The sequence below is a fragment of the Protopterus annectens genome, chromosome 9.part0 (assembly GCF_019279795.1).
Source record: "Protopterus annectens isolate FY-2018-M chromosome 9.part0, PAN1.0, whole genome shotgun sequence".
Taxonomy (NCBI): Eukaryota; Metazoa; Chordata; order Ceratodontiformes; family Protopteridae; genus Protopterus; species Protopterus annectens.
In genome coordinates, this window is record NC_056743.1 from 560567062 (window position 1) to 560582750 (window position 15689).

General features: G+C 40.5%; 1 protein-coding gene across 1 annotated transcript in view; it reads right to left on the reverse strand.

Moving 5' to 3' along the window:
• CDS2 (CDP-diacylglycerol synthase 2) overlaps window positions 1-15689 on the reverse strand; it is a 371702-nt gene that overhangs the window by 26886 nt on the left and 329127 nt on the right. Inside the window, exon 7 of the mRNA XM_044083091.1 lies at window positions 1930-2033. Within this exon, the coding sequence (XP_043939026.1) occupies window positions 1930-2033 (104 nt within the window). The remainder of the gene's footprint in view (window positions 1-1929; window positions 2034-15689) is intronic.

Genomic DNA, 15689 nt, shown 5'->3' on the forward strand with positions numbered 1-15689 from the left:
GATGTTTAAGGAGGGAGAATGCAGTGGCAGGACCAGTGACTTTTAAAGTGCTCTTTGGTGGCTGTCTTAAATTGTTTAGGATGTGTAAGGGCCTGATTTTTAGTGGGTGCCTATTCCAGGTAATAGTGGGGTGATAGCTGTACATGTTGCATCCAAATTTAGACTTGCATTTGTAGATTTGCAGTAGGTCTTGGTTAGAGCTTCGGAGAGGTCTGGAGGGAAAATAATGGGAGATGAGAGAGGATACTGCTGGGCAGTAGGAAGGCTGGTATAGGATAGAATGGATGATCTGGAGGTGAGAGAGAAGAAGCTGGTGGGGTAATTCAAGCCAGTTTAGGTGTTTTAGAGACAGTGATGGGATTTGTAGGTTTGTTGGGCAGCAAATCTAGCTACCTTGCTGTAGGTAGATACGAGTTTGGTGAGGAGTGCTGAGTTGAGATTTATGAGAATTGTACATAAGACTGGGTAGAAGGTAGGTAAGGGAGAGAGTAATCTTGGCTTCAGAGGTAAGGAATTTCTTGTTACGGTAAAAGAGCCCTAGTTTTGAATGCGTATTTTTGATACAGTTATTGACATGCAAGTCAAGTTTAAGCTGATCATCGATGGTTATGCCTAAGAGCTTAGCACTGAATTCTACCTGAATGGGAGTGTTATTAAGGGACTATATGGAGAAGGAGGGTTTAATATTAATGAACTTTTTAGGTAGGAAGAGTAACGGCTTTTTTTTTATGGTTAAGGATGAGCTGGTTGTTGGACAGCCATGTTTCAACCAAGTTAAAAGATGCCTGACTAGCTGGGAAGACCTTAGAGGGAGAGTTGGCTGTGGTGATGATTGTAGAGTCATCAGCGCATTGGACTAAAGATGACTGAGGACAGGAGGTATAGAGCTGATTAGTAAAGATATTAAAAAGTAAAGGCCCTCGGATAGACCCTTGAGGTACACTCATTTTGGCAGGGAAAGGAGGGAGAGTGCAGAGTGCCATCTCACTGATTGAGATCAGTGAGGTAGCTGGAGAACCATGCAACAGTATCAGAAGAGAAGTTGAGGTTATGCAGTTTGTGCAGCAGAAGAGTGTATGAGACAGTGTCGAAAGCTTTTGAGAGGTCCAAGAATAGGTAAGAAATAAGTTTATGGTCATCCATGGCTGTAGAGACTGTGTTGAGGAAGGATAGTACAGCTGTAGTGGTGCTATGTTTGGGTCTGAAGCCGTGTTGAGTGGGTGCAAGCAGATATTCCTGTATTAGATACTGCATAACTTGTTTATGAATACATTTTTCTAGTAGTTTAGAGAGAGGGGAGAGGATAGTGATAGGTCTAAAGTTGGAGATATCAGAGGAGTTACCTCCTTTGTGTATAGGTGGAGTGTAGCATTATTTCCAGATGGAAGGGACTTTAGATTCAGAGACAGAGCGATTAATTAGGATAGATACAGGGAGAGCGAGAGTGTCAGCTGCTAGTAGAAGAAAAGTGGAAGGAATATTGTCAGCTGATGCTGAGCACGGTTTTAATTTAGAGAGTAGAGTTTTGATGTAGCTAGTAGGTATAGGTTTGAGGGAGAAGGTATTTGTACACACACACACACACACACACACACACACACACACACACACACACGTACAAGAAAGCTGGTCTGGTGGACATTATCAAACCTATACTCGGAGACCAGGAAGTAAAGAGTTCTGAGGGGAACACTTCAATCCCCTAGTACTTATGGATATGCTTAACCACAAGAAGCTATTTAGCATAAGTAGCACTGTCAAGAAAACAAAGTGCATATGAGAAAAGAGCAATTCAAGAAGGAAAACACAAAGCTTCATTTACATATTTCTGAAAGAAGAAATGAGAACAGTTATATAACAAATTTAACAGTCATAAAAGCAAATTCAAAACTTCTTATTCAAAATTAAAGATGGTTATGACTGTCTTACCTGATGAAGCTTGCAATGTACACATTCACAAATGTAGCCATCAAGTACTGGCAATCAAACCGGTCCATGATGCCACCATGTCCTGGGATGGTGTCTGCAAAGTCCTGCAATAGAAATATATTCACTTCATTCCATAAGAAAAAAACTTTCCTAAAAAAGTTTATTCAATACCATTTTAAAGTACCTGAGCTTGAGTACTGCGTGTACTTATAAAAAGCAAATCCTTTTAACAGTAGCCTGAACTCTAAAGACTGCCCTCTCTCCAGAACAGGCTCCCCATCCATGTGAAGCAGAGTTCCTTCCTAACCCAATTCAAGTGCAACTTGTACAATTGGATGAGGAGCAGAAAATTCATCCATGGCTTGGCATTTATGTCTCTAATGGACACAGGCAACCTGTAAATGGTTCGTCTCTCAGGCCCCTGCTTACAAATGTTTCGTCTCCCAAGCATCTGCTTACACTTATCAAGTGTACCAGAACTTGTCAGAAATTTGGGATGCACGGCTAGGCTTAAAGGGCCTTGTGGTCATTAGCCTAGTAAACACCTATAAACCTGTTAAAGCAGTACAATACAGTTGTACAAATGAGTTATTGCACGTCAAATTCATCAGATAGCTGCCCAAAAATATCCATCAAGTTCATGAGAAATTTTTTCCATCTTAAGCAGTGTGCAAACCCCACCCACTATACCATATGGAAAGCCTATACAACATTCTTGGTATGTAAACATGCATAACCCACTCTCTTCTGAACCACCATCATGCATGAGCGTCCAACTTCAAACACTAATAGCAAAGATGTGCAATGCTGCTGCATGGCCGCTGTGATAACCCTCATCAGGCTAATTCTGTCTACAAGAAGGCAAACTCTGATTGGTTACTGGTTAACATCTGATTAGTTTCTGTACTTTAGGAGCAGAATTAGCTGACTGAGGTGACCTGATGATGCAGACCATGCTTCAACAATGCAATCAATGTGGTTAAAGGACATAAATTATAATGGAGTTAACAATAAAACACAACTGCAGTTTAAATTGCAGAGGGCAAAATTACCTAGGTATGTGATCTAAATTTGCTGGGCATTCTACAACATGTTGGTTGGATTCATGTATACTGACTGACAACTCAGAGAATTAAGCAGGGGGGAAAATCTGAAACAACTTCTGGCAAACCTAGGAACAAAGTTACTTTACAGGGGGACAACTCCCCTGCACCACCCTCAAACTTACATACACTCCAAGGTCACACAATAGTGGAGAAAAATAGGCAACATTGTCTGTGAAAGCATTCACACTACCACTCAAAGAGGTGTCAATCGATTGGCACATTCCCATGTTGGTCATACCGACTACTGCTTGGGCTTTGATGCAGAATCCATTAGTGCTTCTGACACTGACAAGTATTCCAATTTACTGTCAGTCAGACCTGTATGGAGAAAGGGACTGAACCATCAAAAATATACAACTGAACCTTCTGTTATAGTTGAAGTTATTGACTATTAGAAGCCTGTGTGACCAGGTTTGTGCAAACAGACAATCTTCTGTATTATATTCATTCACACTGTTCCCAATACAATCTGTCTTAATATCACTACAGGTTTTACATACTATACGTTTATACCCGCGGTGGTGGTGCTGCGGTAGCGTTGTCGCCTCACAGTAAGATGCTGTCCGGTTCAATTCTCAGCTAGAGCGTCTTCTGCGTGCAGACATGCGTGAATGGTCGTACCTTCAATGAAAGTTGTGCGTCAGGGCTGGTAACTTGGCATGTAAAAATCAACTACCAATCATTAGCGGACCGGAGTTCCGCTGTGGCGACCCCTAACTGAGAAAAGCCGAAAGACACAACAAGGGTACTATAAGTTTATAATCCATAGCACGATTTTTTTCTTTGCAATTCTTTCCAGGCTGTAAATAATTACCTTAAACTAATAATCACTGCTACACCTCTCCTTTTGCAGCTACACCATGTATTCAAGATTGCATACAGATGTTGCATCACAAAACAGGAGATGAGACTATCCTTGAAGAAATCGGACTAGTGCTAACTGTATGACTATACTGGGAGGAATTTTTTTTTCTTGCACTTCCCCCTACCCAAAGCACTAGTAATACCTTAAACTGACCCATTTGCTCCTCCCCTTATCTCAGTACCTAAAGACTTTGGTAGGGAAAGGCAAGAACTGGGGACTGCAACCCTAGGGTTTTGGGAGTTATTTATTTTTTTTTAAAGATGTTCTTAATATTATCTCTCCTATTGGTTAGTGAACACTGACTGGTTAGTGAACAGTGCGCAATGCCCACTGCACTGAACCATACAGTTAAGCTCACACTTTGGCATACTTACACTCACTCGGAGACGCGCACACACACACACACACACACACACACACACACACACACACACACACACACACACACACACACACACACACACACACACCAGCTCATCTACACGTTTTTGGATGAGAGAGGAAACGTGCACAGGTACTGCAAACCCAAATGGACACAAAAGAGGGCATATGATACTGCAGACGTAGCACCACAGGCAAAAAAAAAAGAACTGGCGAATCAAGGAACACTGAGGCTACAATGTTAACCTCTGCACCACTGTCACCCTCAAAGCCAAGTCCTACTCAACATTTAAGGCATATAAAATAAAAGAGCACAACGTTGCGAGTCCACAATACTGTTTTAATATTAAAAATAATAAACCAAAGTTGTTATTTCTTAACAGTGTCAGTGTCATAATAAATTCCATAAGGAAATTTAAAGACTCTTAGTCCCTGTGGAACTATTTGTCTTTTGATGCATTCATTTAAATAACACACTTCCATTTGACACATTTTAAGCTTAAATAATTTCCTCTCAAAAGCATAAATCATGTCTCTTAATGATTCAAAATTATGCTGTCCAGTTTCCCTGTTAACCAGTGTTCCATTGTTCCGTTTGGGGCTGGTAACAGCAAAAGTAAAATGTTTTTGAAGCAAATTACCAAAATGTTCATTATTGTTTTTAGAAAATACAGTTTCTTTACAAGCACAAGATTCACACTTGTTAGTAGTATTCAAATGTTCTCTTCTCTCAGTCACCCTGCTGCTTGTACAAGAATTATTAGTTTATAAATTTGCCATTTAGTTTAGTATAGACAGTACCTGTAGGTAAACCTTCTTGACATCGTATTTGTTTTGCGTTAGAAAAATCAACAGAGGCAGATTCAATGTCTCCTTCAAACTGGACCACACAATTGCTTTTAAAACGGTTTTTTTGTCGAGCAGGCCCCTGCGTATCACATACTTCAACAAAACTGTTGGCGTTGCATGGAGAACGCCTTCCTTCATCGCCATTGTGGATTTGCGCCACCGTTATGACGTCATCCAATTTCTTAAAGCGGCAAGAGGATATATGAACATCGGAGCCAAGTATATCACCAGCAACAGCTTTATCGCCCCTTTTAGAGCCATCCGAAATAGAAAAACAATCCGAATCTTTTTTACTAGGCTGCGTAAATAATTCTATAAGCCTAGTTAGTTCTCCCTTCAGCTCTGCCACATCCTTCTTCAAGGATATAATGTCAGACTGGCCAGAGTCCAAAATGGGAGAAAGACTAAACGATTCTGGGGACCCCATGGCAACAAGCACCATCAAAACCAAACAAAGTCCAAAGAAATGGTGCTACAAGTGCTCAAAGAGAAAACCAGATAAAATAAAAGAGCACAATGTTGCAAGTCCACAATACTGTTTTAATATTAAAAATAATAAACCAAAGTTGTTATATCTTAACAGTGTCAGTGTCATAATAAATTCCATAAGGAAATTTAAAGACTCATAGTCCCTGTGGAACTATTTGTCTTTTGATGCATTCATTTAAATTCTAACGTGAAACAAATACGATGTCAAGAAGGTTTACCTACAGGTACTGTCTATACTAAACTAAACGGCAAATTTATAAACAGTAATAATTCTTGTACAAGCAGAAGGGTGACAGAGAAGAGAACATTTGAATACTACTAACAAGTGTGAATCTTGTGCTTGTAAAGAAACTGTATTTTCTAAAAACAATAATGAACATTTTGGTAATTTGCTTCAAAAACATTTTACTTTTGCTGTTACCAGCCCCAAATGGAACAATGGAACACTGGTTAACAGGGAAACTGGACAGCATAATTTTGAATCATTAAGAGACATGATTTATGCTTTTGAGAGGAAATTATTTAAGCTTAAAATGTGTCAAATGGAAGTGTGTTATTTAAATGAATGCATCAAAAGACAATGAACGCTTGATCACTCTGTCCAAAAGGTATTCATTGAAGGCTGTCCTCATCAATTAAGCAGTTGTTTTAGTGGCAATTCAAACACTTCTTCAAACAAAATTATTCAAGACCCCCAACCAAAAACAACCCCTCCAAAAATAAATAAATAATGCAGTTCAAATCAAATTCCTGCAAAATTAAAATTTAAGTGCACTAATACAAGCCCAGTTTCCCAAAAAATTATAAACATTATTTCCTGCAGAAGTGGCAATTACTATACTCTCCTAATACCATTTATATGTCAATAAAAATCTCATAAACCCATCAGCCATAATTTCCCTGTAACACTAGTGACAAATGTAAATGAAAATGGAAAGGTGTCGGGTTTGCTGAAGTGGACAGAAATGGGTCATGAAGATGTAACATTATTATAAGAACATAACATTAATATCTTTCAAAATCAAGTCCATCCACTTCAACCAAAAGCCAGAGTCACCAACAAAAACTTCTTCAGAGAGGTACCTGGTAACTGCTGAAGGTGATGTGGAAGAAAAAATTGTAGACAAATATACCACATGTTGGGTGTTACAATTCGCATAGCATTTGAAACAATACTAAAAACCAGTTGTAGGATGCCGAAACAAATTACTAGTATCTATTACATTGCAGGCTGTGCATTTCCCACACTTATAAGTTCCTCTTCTATTTAAGATATGTTAATTTGGAAAGCCATCTTTTTGGCATAATAACCTCTTTAAATTATTTTTGTTCTTAAAAATAAACTTGGGTTGTTCTCCCACTATATCACGTAATTTATTATCTTGCATCAATACTGGCCAAAATTTACGAATAATGTCACACACGTCTGTACTGTCATTACTAAATGTCAGTAAAAATCTGACTTGTTCATTCACAGAATTAAACTTAACAGTTTTCTTTTCATGAGTAGTACAATGCCTTTCACTCTTGATCCTAAACGGTGAACAGATTTCCACGTGTAGTCGGTGGTGGAGCTAGCTCTAAAAAGAGCTGCTTTAGCCCTGTGGGCAGCTGGAGCTCTATATAGAGCTGATACAGATTTCTGTGAGCTCTGAGAAGGGCCGAATTGTGTTTTGAATGCCCGTTCGGGTGTCTGTGGTAGCTCTAATAAGAACTTTTTTGTTCTATTCTTCAATGTGTCTCCGGTTGCTCTTACCACAGCTTATACAGATCTCTGTGAGCTCTGAGCTCTCAGAAATCCGTATCAGCTCCGGTAAGACCAGACGGAGGCACAGACACAGCTTCGGTGAACCAAACAAAACAGTTCTTTTTAGAACTACCGCATCTGCCCGAAAGGGCATTAAAAACACAAAACAGCTCTTCTCAGAGCTCATAGAGATCTGTAACGGCTCCATATAGAGCTCCAACTTCCCACAGGGCTAAAACAGCTCTTTTTAGAATGGAATCAAGATTTTTATGAGTAGAAGTAAGGCCACTGCAATAAGGTCAGCATTTATCTTTCCTTAGATTAGTTATTCGCTCAGCATTTAGAGTGGTCTCTTTCTTACTATATCCCTTCTCCATCAAATATCCTTGGAGGCTTAGTCTTTCATGCACAAAATCAGCGTCTCTAGTGCATAGTCTGGATACACGCTTCATCTCATTCTCCATAATGCTCCTGGCAATGTGTCTGGCATGCATACTATTAAATAAGTAGTGGTTCCACCAGGAATTTGTCCTAAATATAGTGGTTTCTATCCCATTATCCGCATCTAGGCTGACTTTGACAGAATGAGATGACTCGTGTATCCATACTATGCACTAGAGAGACTGATTTTAAGAATATCCTTGTATACTTTTCATGGATTGACTAAGGAAACACATTAGGCTTTAGTAAAGTTCAATTAAGCTTGTCTGCTACTAAGCTGGCCTGATTAAGAATATGCCTCATTATCAAAAATGGGATGAGATGACAAGGCAGATACCCATACCTACACTGTCACTCAACAAAGGAGGTAGGAGCGAGTCCCACCTTGCCTTTTTACCCACCATCACCATGTTGTTTGAGTGAGGAAGAAGTCCTGAAACATCTGGAAAAAAAAAAAAAAACAGTCCTGCAACTCCAAACTGTATTCATACAGAAAGGCCTTTTGCTATGATCAGGAGCCCAGAACCATCTGCCCAAAACAGAACACCATAGGGCAGAAGTGTCCATCATGGTCCTCATTCTGGGTAAAGGGGGGAAAAACAGGCAGGCCCGAACAAGGTTGTCTTGGTACAGCTGTCACTGATGATGCTAACAAGTTTCACACAGTGTGTTACTATGGAAATGGGGCCTGAAGTCGGATTCTGTTGAACCAGGAGTGCCCACTGAATAACCCTCATGTAATACTTGCAAAGGGTATCACATATTGTTGTTGCCATTAGTCCTAGCAATTTCAGGCCAAGAGCTGCCATCACTTGAATAAATGTCAAAAGAAGACATGCATCATTCTACAAGTTGGCAGCTCCTACCAGGAAGCGGCTTGCTAGGCAGGTTCTTGTGTCCAGGTGGCATTGCAGTGTTCACTGAAACTCCTAAGGAACAAAAGACAATTAGTGAGGGACCCCTGGTTTGTAGGTGTAACTTCCTTGCTGCACATGCTAGGAAAAAAGTTGTCTGTACAGAAGACCCTACTTACCTTCAGCTTGGGGAAGGCTGCCATATTCGCCACACATTAGCTGAACACCCTTGGGCCTGTGGTGAGACCGAGTGTAACAGCTTTGTAATGGTAGTGGTTGACCCCTACCATGAAGCTCAGGAATTTTCTGGATGTTTTGGTTATCTTTACATCTTCGGATGCTTATCTACTGATAAAGAACACATCCAATCTCCTTTCTGTAATTACAAAATGATGGGCCTCACTGTGATCATCAAGAATCTGGCTTTCCTTATGTGCATGTTTAGACCTAAATTCAGTACCAGTCTTAAGTCCCTTGTCTTTTTTGGTGACTAAAGACTTTGGAATAAACTGAGCATCTCTTGTCTGCTGGGATCTCTTTATGGAGTGTTCATTCTTCTTACAGATTTGTTACCTCTCTTGCAGTGGCTTTCTTTTGACGCAGTAGGATGTCTGGAAGTAAAGGAGGTTTGATGGGGGCAGGGGGATATAAATTGGTATTCTACAGTCTTTGGGTATCATATCCCTAACTAGCTTATCCTATGTAATGGCCTGCCACACCTAGAGGGACAGTCTAGCCAGACCTCAGAGTTCTGCAGTTGACCCCTTGAAGGAAACCCTGGTTCTTCCAACTACCTCTGTTTTTAGGGCTGTAATCAATTCTGATAGCAACCGTGTCCAGTTTTTTTTCATTATTTTATGTTTTGTCAAAACAGTACTGCTCAAATTGGGCTGCCAAGCTTTCCTGACCATAGTTTCTTTACAGTCTTCTGGTTGTGAAAACAGACAGAGTCAACAAAAGAGCAAGAGATTTTCCCTTCTGCTCTTTCTTCATACGATTCATAAGAGTTTCAAAGCCCTTTTAGTGTAATGATCATGTATGCCTTGCCAATACCACCCCTCAAGCTTTATCGCTTTTCTCAAGGAGAGAAAGGCTAGTTGCCCTGGGATAAATTTGACAGCACCAATTCAGCTGACTGGATTTAATTTTATAGGAAGCTATAGAATCCCATTAACCTGCAGAGGAAGTTTATTCTGGGGGTGGGGGGGGAGGGGTGAATGGGTGATGAATCTTTCTTTCTCTCCGTCTCTCTCCGTCTCTCTCTCTCTCTCTCTCTCTCTCCATCACATTACGTTTACCTGCTAATGAAGATTCAGATATACAGTTTTAGTATGAGCAGAGATATCTGTACTGCTAAAATACAGGGGGTCAAAGACCACCAGTCGTTAATGATAGATCACTACCACTCCCCCCTTAGGAGTCTATAAGGCACAACAATATAGGGATAGTGCTTTCAGTTGCTCTTGATCACTAAAGATTCTTAAGACCAGATATCTTTTTTGTTGTGAACCTCTGGGGCTTTTTGAATTTGTTGAAATGTCATGTAACAAACAAATTGAATACAGCACTGTTTTCTACAGTGTATCCAACCGTGTTGAATATAGGAAACAATATCATCTCTGGATCCAGATAAATTACCTTTGGCTACTAACTGCGCAAAGTAAAAGGATTTCTTGACAACAGCTACCATGTGATGATCAAAGGAGGGGAAATGTCAAGCCAAATGCCCAGCCCTGAATTACCTTTTCATTTTGCAAGGGCGTGTTACCTTACATTCCACACGTTGAATAGCTTCCATTTTCCAAAAGAAACAATACTACACTTTTAACATGCAATTCCAGCTCATTTTCTTTACACCAGATATGAACTAATGAAAGATCTGCCTGAAAGGTGCAGATATCTGAAGGGTTTTTTACAATTGCACCCAGTTTGCAAATTTGGTTAACCAAAGATCCTGACTATTTATGAAATCAGAGAAGTAGATTTCAAACAGGAGATGACACAACACAAATCCTTAGGGGACTCCACTGGTCACCTCCATACTATTTGAAGAGGCACCTGTAACATGAATTATGGTGGTTCTGACTTTCAGCCATCTGGCAATCCATCTTACCATGTAAGGTTCTACATTTAAGGATGACAGTTTCCGTACAATTCTAACATGAAGTATGGTACTGAATGTTTTGAGAAATCAAGAAAAGCTTGCCCACTGCCAGCAGCCTGTGAAACCCCCGAAGAAATTAACAAGGTTTAACAGGCATAATTTCCCACTGATGAAGTTAAACTATTGGGGGTCAAGCTTAATGAAAATTTTTATATCAATTAATGAGGTCAGGTATGATACACTCCACAGCTTTACAGATCAGACTCGTAAGGCTGACTGCTCAGCAATTCCCAGGGTCACTGGTACTACCACCCTGCTCAAAAGGCATCACCACATCAGTGGACAGGATTTATGTACATAGCCTGTAGCGAGGCTTAGATTAAACAATTTATGGAGAAGTTCTGCGAGAGCCTCTTTAATGCTGTTTATTACGCACTCTGGTATGTTATCAGAACCCATGGAGGAAGTGTTTCGGGTTTTCGATAACACCTTAAAAACAAGTTTTCGAGTAATGACAGTGAATGTAAGAGATTGTGGGATGACTGGTATTTTAATGTGTCAACTGGGAGAAGTTTGAAGATAACCTTTTTGCTAGTATTTTTGTTATGACATTTCAGTAGGAGCTGGGGAGTCCCATTAAGGGGAAGTTCAGAGTAACACTGAGTGCCATTCCTTAGTTTCGTAACATAGCTAAAGCAGAATCTGCACTTAGCCTTTGCTTCAGAAGCTAATCTCTGTTCATGAGCTGCTTTACTTGTTCTTATAGTGATTTTCATTTTCTTGGTAATATTTTTTTATTCTACCCTCATTCTGAGGGCTTTTTTACCTTCCTGCATATTTGAAGTGTTTTCTCTCTAGTTATAATTTTTTTATACTGGCTGACCACCAATGCTGGTTTGTCTTTAGATTTCCCACTGTATTTGGCTCTAAGTGGGACTTCTACATCTGTGCATTTGTCTAAATGGGCATAAAGCTCCTTAGTCAAACTGGCTACTGTGTCATTGCAGATGGTAGTGAAATCATGCATAAATTTAGACATTTCATATAAGGACTGCCACTTCTAAGTCTTTACATACAGATTCACTGCATACATGGGGATGTTGGTTTAGACAGGAAATATAAGATTAAGGCCTGACTTAATAATAGAAGGTGAGATTTGGGGAGTAGAACAGGTAGACCAGATCTAAAACATCTGGCCTCAAGTGGGTTTGCCAACTATTTTATCCAGGGAATTCCTATTTACCAAATCTATAAATCTCTGGACATACCCTATGTTAGAGGTATAGGTGCTCCTTTGTCTTTAGCTGGAGCATGGAGTTACTACATAAAGGAAATTATTCTAAAACTTCCAGGAATCTAACATGGTCACCTGCAGCTAAGTAAGAGGTTCTGTAGCACTCTTCCTTTCATTTTGGACCAAACAATGAAGAGCTACCATTGGGGAACTGTTAATGATGCCGTAAAGTTGTCTGAAAATGCACAGATCTAGGTCTGGCATCTCATGGTTATGCCTAATCCAGAGGCTCACACTGCTCCACCTGCAGCACTGTGCAAAAGCAACATGGAGAAAAAAACTGCACTTAGAGCTGATACACGGAAAATCAGCTTGTGCTGCAGTTTCATGCAGGGAAATTTGTTTAGCATTTCCATGTTTTCTCCACTAGATCACACAGAAATCTAGCCATGCAAGCTGGGTAATTGCTATACTCTACAGTAAAAGTCGCTGATGTGTAAAAATGCTTCAAAAAGCACTCCAAGACCAAAGACATTATCAGAGGTACAGAACTCTGGGCTGTCTTCAGAGGGCTCCTTTATGAGGACGGTAGCTTCCACGATGAAGTCAGCTAAGGGCACCTTACCTCAACACTGCTCATCCTTGAGAAGCCAGAGGATCTTGCCCAGTCTTTCTGGAACAGGTTCTATCAATTTGGGTTTTCACCAAGCCTTCTGCAAAGCAAATGAAACCATACAGTCTGCAGGAGAAAGATACCCAAGAAGTTGGAGGGGGGAAGAGCTAAAAGCATTGTGCAAGATTTCTAAAAACATTTATGACAAACTCAAGGATCTCTCAATATGGGATCATCAGAAGGGAGCATGTGGGAAGTCTCCTCCAACACCTAAACCTGCATAATATGCTCTTCCATGGCCTTAGTGCATTCCACAATGACCCAGTACAATTCAGGGAAGGAATCTGAAGATTTGCCCATCTCAGAAATGAAGATCACTACAATTGGCCTCCCAAGGGATCTAACTACAGAGGACACCCTCAGCAGCAGATTCTATAGTACAGATTGCACATGCACTCAAGAGAATGATCAAATACATACAGGAAGTCAACTGACCAGTCCACTGACATGCACCAAGGGTTGTGTACAAGTAAGAGGCCTGTGCCAGGACAGGTTGTGGTATACAAAGGCCTCCAATAATAAAATCCCCTCCCTGCAACTGGAGACCCCACCAGGAGTTGCACATGTGATCAATCTCTTGTTACTAAGCCAAAGACATTGGTGCGGCTCACTCTGTGACTCCTCCCTCTGAATGAGTTGACCAGTGAGCTCACTCTGTGACTCCTCCCTCTGAATGAATTGACCAGTGAGCTCACTTTGTGACTCTTCCCTCTGAATGAGTTGACCAGTGCAAACAGACAGGAAGGACCCAAGGAGAAGAAAACCTAGCAGAGAGTACCCTGATCTGCAACCAAATGACTTGATGAGCTGTTTCTCATGAACAGGCTGTAGGAACAAAATCAATCAGCTAGGAGAAAGATGGCAAACTCTGCAAAAGACACCCACAGGTTGGAGGTCATAGGTTGCACTCCTCCCAGTCCTCTAGATACCCACAAAAAGGGAGGACAACAGTGGAAATGTAATGATTATCCCCATTCAAGGAAAATTCAAGAAAACACATGCAATGTGGACATATGTCTAACAGCAAAGGTCCGGTCAATTCAGGTAAAATTGTGATCCACAGCCAAGCATCAGAAATGACTCTCCCACCAATCCCATAATAGGCTTCCTTCCTCCATTCTCCTTGATTCAGAAAAAAAAAAAAAAAAAAAAATATATATATATATATATATATATATATATATATATATATATGCAGTTTTTTACCAGTAACAGCAACGGCAGACATCCCAACAGTGGCAATGGCAAAAAAAAAAAAAAAAAAAAACTACTGGTGGGTATCTGGGAACAACATACATACTCAGCAAATTACATTGGGGCATGTGGCATCATGGGTGCAATCCAATCCCCCAATGAGAAATTTCTGGGGAAAATATAAATTAAATGCTGACTACCAGTCAGAATAAAACCCACCCACAGGATCCATCAAGGAGGATTCTTAGTATTAGATCTTAATTTAGTCAATTTAAATGAAGCATTAATATGTTTACTTGACTGGTCATCAGTAAGGTTGCATACGCAGTGGCATTAAAAACAAGAGCTGAAAGACTATCTGGAAGGAGAAGACTGCAAGAGTCACGTGGAATAACCTGATTCTTCCAGTAGAATAGGGAGGATTGGGACTACCCAATTTGAAGGGGTATTTCAGAGCTACACAGTTAAGACTCCTATACATAGCGCAAGCAGAAAACTATAATTCAAAATGGAAAGGGATGATGATGAAATGGGAGAAACAAGGAGAGGCTGGTACTTTGGATGCAGGCCTTTAAGGAAAACAACAATAATCATGCAGAATATCCATCCATCCTCAACACCTTTTCCCATTTTGTGGTTGGGGGTGTCACTTCCACAGTAAGAATCATCTTGAGCCAAGGTTTACACCGCCGTGTGACTAGCCCTGTCACAGTACTTCATTCGCTCCACCCACTCATGCATACACACTCACCTACGGCCAATTTAGTGTGTCCAATCCACCTACTGCATGTCTTTGGAATGTGAGAGGAAACTGGAGCACTCGGAGGAAACCCACATGACCGCAGGGAGAACGTGCAGACTCAGCACAGAAGGCTCCCTAGCAGAGAATCGAACTGGAGAACCTCTTGCTGTGAAGAGACAGCACTAACCGTTGCATCACCGCAGCCACCTCCACCATACAGGAATAGTATACCATAAAGTAACAAAGTATTCTAAGAACTAAACCAACACAGGAATGGTGAAAGGAGATTCTACAGAGAAGGATGACTGCAATTAAGGATACAGACAACAAGAGGGGAATGGAAATTATTGGAGAAAACTGGCAAGGGAACTGAGGAAGGTACTGAGAGCAAATAACTGGAAAGGGAAGGATGGCAGAATGAGAAGACTCCAACAATTTAATTGGACTGCAGGTTAGAGATTGCCTTCACTGTCAGGGATTGAAATCAGAGTACAAAGAGAAAGAAATAAGGGGGGATTAAACAAAAGACCAGCACTGGTAGAGTTTTTAATATAATCTACAACAGAAGCTGCCATTAAAACAAGGAATAATTAGTACAGCATATAAAATATTGCATGATAACTATAACAATCAATAAGAGGAGGTTAGAAAGGATTGGGAAGAGAGACTGGATAAGCAATTCACAAAGAAACAGTGGGAGGACATAGGCATGTCTCCCAAAGATGCAACAAAATCTAGAAGATTTAGGATTTCTGCCTGGAAATAGATATTTTTATTATCCCAAGTAGACTCCAGAGAATTTTTCCTCAGGCAGACAGTAAATGTTGGAGGTGTGAAAGGGAAGAAAGAGGTAACTGGAAACAATTTTTTTGGAAGTGCAGTGAGTTGGACTTAAGGATTCCCTGTGGGATGCATAGTGAGATGCTGGGTGGGCAGATTGGTCTGATGAGGGAGAACAGTTTTCTGAGCTATGATACAGAATCGGAATTGCCTAGATATGGTAAGGCCTTGCTGTGTCTAATTATGGTGGCTGCCAAAAAGCAATTACTAGAAAATGGAAATCAAAATCTAAACCAGCTAT